Source organism: Lepisosteus platostomus, chromosome 10 (genome assembly GCF_059453375.1).
Source record: "Lepisosteus platostomus isolate fLepPlt1 chromosome 10, fLepPlt1.hap1, whole genome shotgun sequence".
Classification (NCBI taxonomy): domain Eukaryota; kingdom Metazoa; phylum Chordata; class Actinopteri; order Semionotiformes; family Lepisosteidae; genus Lepisosteus; species Lepisosteus platostomus.
Genome location: NC_142620.1, coordinates 51,979,828 through 51,994,328, shown reverse-complemented (window position 1 = coordinate 51,994,328; position 14,501 = coordinate 51,979,828). Strand labels below are relative to the sequence as shown.

Here is a 14,501-nt window from a genome sequence, read left to right as displayed (position 1 = left end):
GGAGCCACAGTACAACAAGCAGGGAACATCCACAGAGATGAATGACCCCTCTCATGATTACTGTGTTGAGATTTCTGGTTCTCCCCTACTTTGTTCATCATATTTCACTCACACTGCTGCACAGGGGAGTGAATACAGACTGCCAACTTGTTTCAACCAACAGGGTTTCTACGCCTGGCCGCCAATACAGTACAGTTTACAGGTCACCCTGAATCACTCGTTTCGCACTGCTGGGATAATGCAGCTGTTATTTATCATTTAAGAGCAAGTCATTTGTTCAATTAAGTCATTTTTCTACATGGCTCTTAATGACTTAAGACCCTGAGATTACACTGTTTTTTTAATTATTCCAATTAAAGTATCTGTGCACTTTAGACATTTATTATATATGAGGCAGATGTACAAAAAACTGCTGTACTGTGGCTCTCCAGGACGAGGGTCAGTGGCCATGGATTTAAATGATTCAGTGTTCAGACTGCAGACTGCCCTTCTCCCTCTCCCAGTAGGATTGGGACCCGTTGTGATTCTGGCAGGTGTGGGAACTCTGGCACTAGATTTCTGAGTTTAGGGAAGAATGTTTCTCTCATCCCAGAATATCTGTCACAGTGCAGTAGGAAGTGCACCTCTGTCTGTCTCAGCTCTTTGAGATAGGCAGGTGCCCACGCCCACAATGCCCTGCGCGGCGGAAAGTGCGGCACGGCCTGGTCATGTGACGAGCAGCGGGGGCGGGGCCGACAGGGGAGTTCCGGTTTTGTAGAGAAGAGGAGCGACAGAAAAGTGCGTCACTAAGAGACCAGGCAGATCAAGAGGCTGCGGAAGAGCTCGAGGATCAAGGACTTTTGTTTTTATTTGACGACGTTGACACCCACGGCCTGGTTTTTGGTAACATGGTGAAAATCGCCTTTAACTCCTCTCTGGCTCAGAAAGCCCTCGGCAAAGAAGGCGATGTGCTTGTGGCCGAGAAGGTATGTTGCCTGTTTTAAAGAGGCTCGTTTTGTTTTACCTGTTAGGCCTCGTATTTATTTGTAGTAGTCAGTTGTATGAGCAGCACGTCCGTAGTGCGATATTAACATGCACACGCATTACCGTGTGCTTTTTATTCTTAAAGCTCCAGCCGATGAGCGTGTTGTGGCGCAGTATACGGTATTCCCGAGCTCCTATTACAACGGTGCATGTAGCTCTTCGTTAGTTTTGCACCGGTGTCCTTAAGTGAGAAACACGATCTAAGTTGCTCTTTTTCCTAAACGCGAAAATGAAAGTGCTAATTAGGACAGCCCCTGTTTGTTGTCGTCGTCCTGCTGTCTGGTGTACAAAAACGAAAAAATAAATATCGGCGGTATTGTGTCTTTTCTCAGTACCGTGAGATACATGTTTAGTTATGTAGAGGGCACACGAGTCGTCCTGATACCTCCGAGGGGTGAGCTGTCCTAATGCGTCTGGCATTATTTTTTTTGGCGTTGGCACTATGCGTTTGATCATATTTAGTTATTTGTAAAGGTCTGCCGAATTTCTAGATTGAGCATTTGAAGTAAGCTAATAACTCATCTTCCTATCATTACTAGGCGACCAATGAAGTATCTAACCTCTGATACAATTTCAACTCTAAAATTAAAACAAAGAATTCAACTCGGGACTGAACACCCCTCACACACGCAGATTGAATTGTATTATTGCCGGACTTGGATTCCGGCGGTTTCTGTTGTGTCGTACTTGTTTAAAAGATGTTTATCAGTGTGTTCCCAGTATCTGCAGAAGTTGTAACAGATGCCCCAGTGGTAACTCCCGTCAGAAATATTAGGATGCAGCTGCCCTTACAGGGGCCTGCTTGTGCCATTGCTTGAAGGGTTATTGCTGGGAACAAGTAACTGTTTGATACTGGTAATATGTAAATCCCCCTTTATCAGTTCAGCAGTATGGTTAATGCTAATGCATTTTTCCTTCCGTTTTGAAGTGCGGCACTGTTTTGTTTGGGGAAAATCAACTTTCAAGGAATGCAGGAAGCGCGATATTTTCAGATACCACAGCACGGCTGCACACTTTATTGCTGGTGCTAACTGACCTTTCCCACATCCTAACTTCTCTCTTTCTCCCCTCCATCTTGCAAAAATCCTTCCATGATAAGCGATAACCAACAGCATTAAGGTCTCAATTCCTGCTGTACCTGTGCTTTCAATGGCATGTCCCTTTAACAGTTGGTTAAAGTGCTTTTCCACCATCTGAGTAGAGAGAGACAAATCACTTTATTGGCCATATACAATTTCTTGTATTAGGAATTTCTTTTTTTCGCATACCCCAACTTGCCGTCCATGCGACACACAGACAGGGAGAGAAGCTGGGGGTCAGAGGGCAGGGTCAGACATTTATACGACGCCCCTGGAGCAGTTGGGGTGAAGGGCCTTGCTCAGGGGGCCCAATGGAGTAGGATTCCTCTGCCAGCCTCGGGATACGAACTGGCAACCTTCCAGCCACAGAGCCACTGCACCGCTTATTTATGTTATAAGCTGAATGCTGAACAGGGAAAAGGATTTATGTCAAACAACAAAATATTTGATATTGTTAATCTTTTGGCAAGCTCTTGCAGACTTTTTTTGGTGTGATGTATACTGGGCCTTTTGCAGAAATATGATTAGAGTTTCTGGTTGTGTGTCTGACTGGCGCACCTGCTTGTAATAAGCATCTTCATTAATTACAGATAATTTAGCTACTACTGCACTGTGTATAGGGATTAAAAAGCAGGGACAGTGGACATGATAGTTGTGTAAAGTTTGTCGTTCTTGCTTTGCCATCTTAAAACACATTAGCACCACCTATTCATACACTTCTGTTCTTCCCCAACTCAAAATCTAGACGACGAGCTTTCAACTCCATTATCAACATTAGTCCCGTTTAAGTGTACATAGTGCATCTGTTGTTTTATCTGTTCTTGGGATCTTGCAGTTGGACAGTTTCGGTTCACTGAGTTAACTGCTTTTCTTCAAAATTCAAAGAGAAGTGCTGCTAAAATCTTACTAAAATTGGGAAGTAGCAGTCAGTTGCTGTTGATTTTTTTTGTGTGACTATGTAAAACAGCAGTGTTCTAATCACCAGCACCAAAATCCCACAACCGCTTCACAGCTCTTTTGCAACTAGAAAGCATTGCTGGAGTGGCATTCTGAATAAACGGAGTGCTTTATTCATTCTACTTATTTAGAGATTACTGCCAAATTAAACAGTAAAGAATAAGGTTTGATGATCTCAACAATATACAGTGAAATGAAGAGTTGCTTTGTGCAGAGTTATAAAAATGGTGAGTTTATGCAGTTCATGCACTGGACATTTCCACTGATTCTGCCATGGTCCCAGGAGTTAGAAAAAATATACACGGGGCACTATGCTGGGTACCATGCACTTACAAAGCAAAGTAGGCTAAACCAAAAGCTTCACCAGCGCAGAATGTTTCTAGTGCACTAATTTTCACATAAGATATGAGTACAGGAAGCTGTTTACAGTTCATATGCATAAAGATTAGTTTCAAGCACAGGAAACTAATTTGCAGGCCTCAGAAATTGTGAACTTTTGTTTTGAAAAAGAGGAAGGTATTTGTAACATGTGAACAACCTTCTAGTGAAATGCCGAATAATTCCTAGGAAGAGCACCAAGATTGTTAACACACACGTCGCTCTTCCAGTACGTTCATGTGACTTTGCCTTCATGCAGTGCATTTGTCAGTTTATTATAAATTGTAAAATGGTTGCAGTATTTGTTCAGAATACATCTCAGTTTTTTTTATATTTTATTAAAAAATGGTATTGGCATTATTTCTCTCCACTTATTTCACACAGTATGGAGTCTGCAGGTGTTAATCAATGCCTACCCCTTGTTACGGTCGTTGCAGCAGCACAGGAGTGGTGAGGAGCGTGCACACTTTCCTGCTGGCCACACGCTGCCCAGAGCCAGTCACTCCATGTCCAGACACTGGGGCCCAGAGGACTCCTGCAGCTCTGACTCACCCGCTGTGGCGGCTGTGTGGAGGGCTGATACTGTGGCCATCTTGAGCCCACACAGAGTTGTCTTTTTTTCCTTAGAAATGTTGGAAATGGCCAATCCAGTTTGGTTAGTGATGATACAGCCCAGAAGTGAGCCAGAGCAGTGAAGTCAGGTCTTCGGAGCATAGCCTAGAGCCAGGGACCAGTTTCCTTAGTCGCTGAAGAATTCTGGAGCCCAGCAATTTTTTACTCTTCCTGCCTTGCTTGACTAAAAAGAAAGAATCTGTCGGTGTGAAGTCTGTGTATATACATCTGTTTTCGGAATAAACACTCGGGACTAACTAGTCAGATGTAAACCAATTTGTCTCTTAGGCCTCAATGTACCTTAAATAAAAAACAATGCGTAGATAAAGGGTTAGTCTAAGGTGAGTGTAGATTTCTCAGTTTGCTTCAAGTTGCTTGCACCAATTAAGCAACTTAGCTCATTGACACCTGCATCAAAAGGTAAAGAAAAAATAGCAAGCCTATATTTGCTTACTTTATAAACCAAACAGACTTATTTACAAGCACATTGGATGTGAGTTTGATAAATATAGAAGGTCTGTGGCCACAAAGGGAAGTGAGGAGTATGCCAAAAATGTCAGATGCTGTTTGAGACGAGCGCAGATGGTGAAACAGGTGCCAGATTAGAGATAAGAGGGCATGCAAAGCCAGACATACGCGGCGCTTAAATAGTTGTTACTTAATTGGCACTGCAGTAGGCAGCCGCTTGTGCTACAAACTGTTTTTCATTCTTTGCACTCCAGCTGTAAATGAAGAGATCCGGAGGGAGGGGTTAGCTGAATGAACAAAAGGAAACGAACGAGAATGGTGCTTGGAGGTTTGTTTCCCACAGTTAACCTGAGGCGTCTCCCTTGCAGGATCCCGAGGTAGCCACGGAGTACAGAAATGAGAACTCCACAGGGAGGTGCTTGCTGACTCTGCTGGGACTGGCCTTCATTCTGACTGGGCTCATCGTGGGCGGCGCCTGTGTGTACAGGTACTTTGCGCCCAAGGTACGCACTCAGTAACTGTCCCCAGGAACCTCTGTGAACAGAAGGCGGGAGAGGGGTGCACGTTCAGTTTGGGGAGCATGGCTGACAAGCTGGCAAGTCCAGCTACTTCCCAGATCCGTTGTCCCGGGTTTCGGTTACTACCTGGCTGCTTCTGGTGGAGTTTCCGTGTTCTCTCTATGCCAATGTGGGCTTACCCCAGATACAGTTCAAGCAGGGAGCTGCGTCAGCATGTGTTGGCTGCAAAGGAACAAGTAAAGGTTTATTCTGTGCTCAAAATTGAAAAGAACCAACATTGTTTCTTCTATTGAGCATGGAATAAACCTTTGCTTGTTCCTTTACCCCAGATATGGGCTAGATATTTCCCTCTCCTAAAAAGGCATGCGGGATATTTAAGTCCAGTTTTGTCGCTATGAATTGCTAATTTAAGATAAATATCGTCAGATAAAATTGGAGCTAAGAAATCGAATATAAGGATGGTTGACCCCAAATAGGATGGTGCAGTACCACTATTATATAGGAGACAGCCCTGGAGTCGGTAGAAATTGCAGTAAGCCATATAAGGAGACTGTTAAAAGAACACTGAGGTTATGGTCATCTTGGTAGTGCTTTTGTTAACATAATGACCATAATGGACATTATTTCTGACATGGCTGTAATGAAGTTAGATTTTCCTCTCTAAGTCTTTGATTTATATTTAAGCTTCTTCCATTTTTAAAATAACATGCTGTTTTAATGCTATTGCCACTTGGCAACACTTAAAGGGCTTATTTAAGCCCTTGCTTATAAAATAGATTTCAAATTAAATATTTGCTGCAGTTAAATTACATCTTTGGCGTTGGCATATCTCCTACATCACCAAGTAAACAAAATTTGTTGGAAGCTTCTTGTTTAGCAAATAATGGGGTATTACATGTAAGCAGTTTTTCATGACTGAAGCATGCTCAGTTCTTTTTGATTTGGTTGCTTAGTGTTAAGCCGGCAACACAGCCCTGCCATTTAAAATTGAGCAGCCTGCATGTTGAGTACAGCTGCGACAAAAGGAACAACCACAAAATGGAGCAGGAATAAAGTCTCTCCAGCAACCTATGCACCTTGTGCAGGGCCTGATGCAGACGTAGTGCTGGGGAGTGTGATGTATAGGGGAGCATTGCATCTTGATTGTGTTTTTTTTGCCCCCCCCCCCCAAGCAGAAGTTGTACCATGGCGGCATGCATTTTGCCGAGATGGACAACAACTTGGTGCCCATGGACTTGGAGACGCGCGAGCCCTACTACCTGCCCCGCATCGACGAGGAGGTGGAAATCCGGGACAACGTGGCCATCATCAATGTGCCCGTCCCTCAGTTCGCTCCCACCGACCCTGCGGCCATCCTGCACGACTTTGACAGGGTGAGGCGGAGCTGGAGCCTAGCCTCAGGATTAAAACCGGGTTTCGGTCTATATTATTGAGCGATTACGTTTACACTTTGACATTTCTTGATACTAGAATGCTTACGCCCTCCCATTCTAAAAAAAAATGCATACATTGTATACACTGTTGTTTAGAAGTAATGGATGGGGAATGCTAGGAGTGCATGGCTAGTTTCCTTTTCTGCATATCCTTGCTCTGTAGTATTAAAGCCATTGATGCGTCTTGCATGTAGAGAATATTATTCCGTTTCTGCATGCAGAACCCATTTCTGCAAACCCTTGTGCAGTCTTATTATTCTAGTCAACTGCTTTGCTGACATTTTCTCAGTTCAGAGTGGGAACATTAGTGTTTCCGTTAAATGTGATGCAAACAAATAAATCGGTGGTTTTATTTTAACAGAAACTGACGGCTTACCTGGATCTGAATCTGGACACCTGCTTTGTCATTCCTCTCAACTCCTCGGTTGTCATGCCTCCTGAAGACTTACTGGATCTCTTTGTGCAGTTAATGGTTTGTAATACTATCGTGTTCGTCTCATAATAAGTAACAGCACTGGGCTGACTTCAAAGGAGTCAACATTTTAGAACAGCATTCAAAACCTTTTGAATCATTAACTTTCTGTATCACCAAGACAGTGGTGCACACAAATTCAACGGCCTTTATTCAGATGTTCAATATTTTTTCAAGTTAAGTACTTTCAATGTTGTCCTATTGCTGATTGCTGATGTAAGCAACATCGTCCCACTTCCTTATGTGATGTATCAGTTTACAGAAATCTATATCCCCACATCACTGCTGAGAAAAGATACTCTTAAAAAAACCTTTCATGGGCTCTCAGTGGATGTGGTCTGTCTGCTTAAAGCTCCCAGAACATTTACATGCTGCAGTGCTATTTGTGCACAGCTGCATTGAATAATGTGTTGGGTTATTCTAGCTGAAGTTAATTCACTGGTAAATTACTCAATCTTTTTAAAGTTTACTGCAAACCACCAAGTAAAATCTTGGAAGAGTAAGATGGCACAGTTTTGTCTTTTGTGTTTCTTTGGTCTTGCAACAGTACTGTATTGGAGATGGTTTAGAAGTGAATGTTTTTGTCTAAAGGTTTCTTTTGTCCTTTTTTCAGACTGGTTCTTACAAGACTTACCTGATACATGAGGACTTGGTCGTGACCGAGCGTATTGACGACGTGACTGAGCTGGGGTTCTACATCTATAACCTCTGTGATGACAAGGACACTTACAGGATGCAGCACAGGAGTGAGATCATTGGTAATGTATAGCTTCCCCTTTCTGCTGGATCTATAATGCTGACAGTTTCCATTTATGTTCCTTGCAGGAATTGGGGATGGTTGGATTTTGTTGGGCAGTCTTTCACAGTGGAGGGGTTTCCGTTTCTGCCTTTTTTTCTGAAACATGTAATGTTACCCTCTACATTATCTCCCCTTAAGATTATTTGCATGTTTTTAGCTGAAAAGCGGCAGATATGCATCTACTTTGGAAATGCAAGATGCTTCAAAACAAAAATGTTTACGATTACCAGTTAGAGAAAGGAGCACTGATAAGTGGGTGATTTCTAATCCCTCAGTCTGTCCATGTTTTACAACTCCAGTCCTCAGTGGGTGGTCCCTTAGCTTTTGAAATGACAAAGCATAACGAGACGGGGTGACAGTCTGTCACTTGTCACTGAGTGATGCTTGTACTGCCACAGCCTGGAAGTTCCCATCTTTTGTTTGATGGTTCATTGGTACAGTGCTTGAAAATCGCTGTCGCTTTCCTTTTTCTCTGTTTTTATCTGCAAAAAGTCATTAACATTCTTGACAGAATGAAATAGAACCCCATTATATACTTGGACTGAATTTTGCCTTCTGAAGCATGTGAAATGCACTGATGCTGCAAGCGATGTGTGTGCTTTGGGTTCGGGTGAAGGAGTACAGAAACTAAAAGAAACCTGAAAGACGTGATCCTCACGAGCAATTGCTTAAAACTGAGCTGCTTCATCTTTTTTTTTTTTTGCCACGTGTAGATGGTTAAACATTTGCAGTCGTGGCACACAAAAACACATCGCCGGTCTGTTGTTTCTTCACAGGCCTGCAGAAGCGGTCTCTCGAGGATTGCTTCACCATCCGCCACTTCGAGAACAAGTTCGTGACTGAAACCAGGATCTGCAAATTCTGAGACGAGCGCCGGAGAGGGGAGGGGGGGGGGGTATCCGCGAGAGCCTCTGTCATTCCGGTCTTCTGCCTTGGCAGGAGAGATGGGATCTCGATGATGGAGTTCAATTGTGCTCCGAACTGGCTAATTTTTACGCGTATAAATAACAGCCATTTTCCGTGTGTTTTCACCCCTCCCGCTTTGTATGCACTGAGTTCAGTAGATAAGTAGGTATTTGCTGATTTGTATCACCTGAGCCACTTTTAGGCTCACTTATTTCTGCAGCCAGGGTATTAATGGTATTGGTTTTTTTTTTGTTGTTGTTGCTAGACGTATGTTTTTTTTCTTTCCCTGCTGGTAACAGCATTAACAGTGTATCAGAATGTTTTGGTAAGTTGGTAAGGTTTGTGTTGTATCTTCATTAAATGTTCCTAGGGCCCTTAAAATTCCTTTGAAAACCCACTGCATTTGCACCATGGAAGTTTAACAGTGGTGCTTGGCTCTATGATAAAACAGTCGCGAGATTTGAATGTTGGGAGATGGTATTGAAAAACTGGATGTTCTGTTTCTTTGTGGACATGTCTGTATTAACCACTACCTGATAGAAAGCAGTATGTGAGGTTGTGCTAAGATTCTTCTTCCCCTGCCTCCAGTCCTTAGCAGCATGTTCTGTATCACTGGTGCCTTTTTGTAGCTGAAACTAGACTGTGGTTCCTTTAAACCTCTTTATAGTGAAGCTGAAAAGCAATCGATTTCGACCCTGAGTAGAACTGCCGTGCTAGTAATGTGTAAAAGTCATTTGCTTCTACTAACTGAAAGATTTAACTGCTGAAGCTTGAATTCAGCACGGTCAAAAAATCAGTTAGAATTGGTGTCCATTTTTAGACGTACTTTGGGTTTGAAAGGGGCCATAGAAAAAGTTACAGTATTTATCGTTTTAGCTTGAGTATTTTAAAGATGAAAAATAATCCAGTTATCGCCAGATCTACTGAAGATCACAGACTAAGCTCAGCTGACTTGTCTTTATGTACCATGATCCCATATCTGCTTGTATACGTATGCTAAACTGATAAATTTAACCCAAGCTGTAGTAATATAGGGCCACGGACTTCTTTTCATATTTCAATAGGATTTTCATTATTTGGGATGATTTGTCATTCTGAATGTCACTTTTTATCTGTGCATTTTTTAATGGTCATTTACTCAAAGTATCTTGTAGCGGAGTTCAAGTAATACGAATATGTGAGCAATCATTTGAACACGAACAGGATCGCTGAAGCCAAGTGGTAAACCTAAGCTGTGATGTTTGCACATTGAGGACAAATCACAAAGCCTGTTATTGTACGTGTTGAGTGTTGTTATCGCCCCGAGTGTGCTGGGCTCTTTGGTTGGCATGCCAAGTGCGTGCGTTTGGTGCAGTATGCAGTTTGGTTTCTTTAATCTGTTTAGAAAAGTAGACAGAATTTTAATTTTAACTTCATATACTTGCTGACTGGTTCACTTTTTTTTTCTCCCTACCGGGTTTTGGAACTGCACGAAATCTCAGATTTTCTTTTAAGGCTTTAAATGCTTTCATGGATTGAAAAGATACTTCTTTTTTTTTTTTTTTTTAGTACTTTAAACAGACCTGTCAAATGAATAAAAATGAAACGGAGTGCTTGGGTGTGTGTACGGGAGAAAAGGTTAATGCCTGCAGCGTCTTTCCTTTGTTCCCTCTGCTTAGTTTCCAACTTGAAGTGGTCAAGTGCAATATCTGAGTCAATGCAACATTTAATTTTATGTAATTAAATCAGTTAGCAGTGAACTGCACCTCTGTCTTGGGGCCATTGTGCTGCTTGGGCATATGGGAGCACCTTCACAAAACCCAAATGCCCCCTCCCTCCCCAACTTCCTCCTTGTTACACCACTGGCCATCAGCATCTGTGTAGGAGAGAACTGGGTGTTCTTTGCTCTTCGCTGCTATGCTAATATCGGGTCAATGTGAAGCTAATCTAATTTAAACCACTAACTATGATTGTAGGTGTGCTATTCTCCGGTGCTGTCTTCAGTAGAGTTTGGAATCAGTGTAATTTCCTCTAACCGCAAAAGCTGTATGCGTGGTTAATTGTTGATGCCTTTCAAGTGCTAATTTTAAGATGGCTTTTCTGTTCATTTCTTTTAATTAACGTGCGGAAATCATCATGCGCGATTGCATGACTACTGTTCATGGAAGGACAATCAAGAATCTAGAAAGCAGGGTTTAAACCATGTTACCAATGTGACAGAAAATGGAGGTTTAGGATGCTGAAACGTCTTTTAAAGATGAGGATTATGCTTTGCAAACCATTGTATGAAATTCACTTTGTAAGTTTATGTTGATAAATAAATGACTTCTTTAAAAAAATAACATTGTTTTGTCTGCATGTTCTTTTGGTAAATGCACGGCAATAAATTGTCCATCTTCAAATGCCTCTTCTGGAAAAAATGTTTGCATGTTTTCACCATAAATCCCAACAAGTAATTTCTTTCAAAGGCAGCAGCATTTGGGATTATTTCTTGACTGTAGTAATTCTACAGAGTCAGTAGAGGGAGCTGGTGAATAATATTTCAAAAATCACTGATAATCTCCAATGCAGATGATAAATATAAAGTCACTGCACCATGAAGATTCTTTTCTTAAAATCATTACAGCACATCTAAACTTTAAAAAAAACTAGTTTCATTCAAACTATTATTCTGAAGTTCTGAGGTGGTTCGTGTGGAAAAATGCATTTGGAAAACTATTGAGTTGCAATAAGAATAGGTTTAGTTCAGTGCATTTCAGTCTTCTAGCACTCCATTGCTTTAACTCATTGTAATCCTTGCAGTGAGTAAATTATGTGCTTTAAATAGCCCCATAACCAATGGTGTGGCTTTTCAGAATTGAGAAGGTAAGCCACACTAGAAACCCTCACATACTGTACAGAGGTAAAATCATAGTAGTTTAAGAAGTGTGTGGGGGAGGGTTCTTTTTCTGCTGCTTGCAGTTTCTTTAAAATGGGCTTTTTAAAGGAATATAAACTGCCTTATGCCAATTAGTAAATCTGGCTTAACATTTGTGTGGCGGAAACGTTTCGTTTTTACTCTCCCGGGGGATTCTGGCAGAGCTGCCTGGTTCCCAGTCGGGGCGCATTAATTTCTCCTGACATATTTATTTAAGGAGCTGCTAATTTTCTCTGATGAGTTGCCAAGAGTTACAAGCTAACAGGCTTCAAGCAGGGAGGATGATGAAATAACATAAGTGGGGATTTGACTGTATAAATCACATGTAAGTGCTTACTGACTGGGGTTTAGTTGTTCTCATTAATGGGCACCAGTAGCTGCACCTTAGTGTGAATGTTTCTCAGGGATACGCTTAGAATTTTACTGCTGTTTGTGCTATTTTTTTACTTTTGTGAAGTCATTTAAAGACAATGAATCCAACACTGAATCCAACAGCTTTGCTGTTTCCTGTGAATTCAGATTTGAAATAGACGATGGTAGAGTAGCTCACACAGGTTGCCTGTTTGTTTTTAAAGACATCAGGGAAGGTTCATTTTGTGCACGTGTGCTTAACCCTTGAGGCAGCTTTGGTGAGTGCCACAGAGCAAGCGTGCTTGGAAATGGTGGTCAGGCTGTGTGGCACTTGCTATGTCATGTGTGCTCTTTGTTTGCAAAGTTGTTGAAAAGGATTCAAACCGTTATTCATTTCTGCAGCTGCTGTTCTTCATTGTGCTTGCAGGAAGCTCTTGTCTCACCTGCTACAATGCGTACAATGTGTTCTTTTTACTGGGTGCCTTTCCTTTGCACTTTCAAGAAGCCCATCCCTGTATGTGGAAAGTGGTTTGCTACAGAATTCTGACTTGCAAGCTTGTCGTACAGTATTCTGTGCAAGCTGATGTGCATCCTCGCTGCTTAAAATCAAGGTGCTGTGAGCGTGGTGTTCATCTCTAACTGTAAAAGTGCCTACATTGGTGCTTGAAAAACCACACAGATTATGAGAACTACGCTTCGAATGTTACTTTAACCTCCCACCCAGATCCCCATTCATTTTGTCTCTGTGGTATTGACAGCCCCTTCTAGAGGCAGTGATGTTGGTGGTCATCGTAATCCGCTTCTGAGAAAGAAGGCTGATATGCTGCGGCTGTTTTTCCATTGCAGATGAAATCTGGGACGAGACGTTTTGCAGAATGGGGGTGTACAACTCTACGTGACCCCCTGGTTGAACTCTCATGCATCCATTTCGCATGTGTAGGAGTTGAGTATGGCTGGAACAGAATGCAAAATATGAATGTGCATCAACACTGCCAAGATCTGACTGCACACAATACTTTAATTTTCCTCGGTGCTGTTCTGAATTCTGTGTCATCTAGTTAGTTTTGTTATGTTATGTTTTTGTTGTGTTCTAGGTGCATATCTGAATGGATGTTGTATTGCTAATTTGTGAAAATATTTGTAGAAATAGATCTGTAGTGAAATAAAAGCGTATGTGTATATACTGTGAACAGACCTCTTCCTTTTTTTCTGCATGATGGCCTATCACAAACTGGCCTTTTTGTTTCTCCCAGTGCTGTCAGCTCATCAGGAAACATGCTACTTGCTGAGAGCAGCAAGGAATTGTGGCTTCTATCCCGGCCCTGCAGGACTGCAGCCGGCTCTTGGTGTAGCCGAATTAATAATAATCCATTCCCTGGTTGTAAAGTACCAGTTTCTATAGCACCTTTAGAAGGGCATGTTTTCCTTCATAGTAGTTTTGCATATGCAGTAGGCTTCTTGCATCAGGCTGATGGAAACACACAAATGTGTTCCAAGTATTTTTGTTGTATTGCAGCTTGGTCTTTAATGGAGTCTTTTATGGCCCTGTGTTGTAAAAAAAAAAGCAAACAAACAACTGAATGCAGTCACATTGCTTTCCTTTGTAAAACTAGCAGCTACATGGTATTTAATGAAAATAAATAACTTTGTCTGTGTGCATGTATACAGTATTTGAAGGGAATGCTTACTCCAGTTAATTTGATACTGTTCTAGACTGTCCCTCTTGCAACTACTTTCCTCTTGCTTCAAAACATTTTGGGTGTTGTGAAATATTTGTACGAAGGAACAAATGCAGTGAGTGACAGCTTTTATGTCAGAAAACCTCATGGCAGAGATCGGAGACTTTGATAGGTTACACAATTGCAAGCCAAATTGCACCCGATTTTCAACTGCCTGTGAATACATTAGTATAAGCAGTCAGCAAATTGTTATCTGGGCTGTGATTTAACTGTTCATGAGACCAGCTTTCTTTTGTGATTACAGATAGCAGCTGGCCTTCTTCTTCAACCCATTTATTAGCCTTTAAACAAGACTTTTGTCTTTGAAGTAGGAGCTGGGGTCTGTGAGATTTCTCCTCCGATAATGCACACGAGAAGCATCTGCTCTATTTTCTACTGGCAGGTATGTTTTGCAAAAAAAAACAAAACACCTTGTTTAATCACAGCAATGACAGGATCAGGATGAGACCTCTTGAAGATCTTGGAAAGGCCAATAGGAGTTGTTGTGCACCTAGGCAGGTTCCGTATATAGTCTCATATCAGAGACTTGATGCACTGAGCCGTAGAAGCCTTGTGTGCACTCTGTTTGGCTCAAGATCGTGTTGAGCAGAATGAAGTAGTCTATGGAGAGGCTTATAGGGTGACGCCTTCATTTACTTGCTGTGAGGGCTCCTCCCCATCATCCATTTAAAGTGATCCTCTGTGTATTAGTACTGATCACATGGCTGAGAGGGACAACAAATTGAGATTTGGTTTTCCAGAAGAGGCAACAAAAGTCCTCTCTCAAAAAAAGGTTGTGGAGATGCTGTGACATGCTAGGACAGTAGGTAGCAATAATAAAAATAATCCCAGATTTCATTGCAAAGCACAACTTGCTGTTCCTTTAGCATT

At 41.9% G+C, this 14,501-nt stretch overlaps 1 protein-coding gene across 1 annotated transcript; it reads left to right on the top strand.

Moving 5' to 3' along the window:
* The first annotated feature begins 740 nt into the window (after positions 1–740).
* On the top strand, positions 741–10,966 carry LOC148653982 (integral membrane protein 2A-like). Its single transcript, XM_088597122.1, has 6 exons — positions 741–965; positions 4,886–5,020; positions 6,211–6,408; positions 6,830–6,940; positions 7,554–7,698; positions 8,516–10,966. The coding sequence occupies exons 1-6, from the start codon at positions 888–890 to the stop codon at positions 8,602–8,604; spliced, it is 756 nt and encodes a 251-aa protein (XP_088453248.1). The 5' UTR covers positions 741–887; the 3' UTR covers positions 8,605–10,966.
* Positions 10,967–14,501: the final 3,535 nt, after the last annotated feature.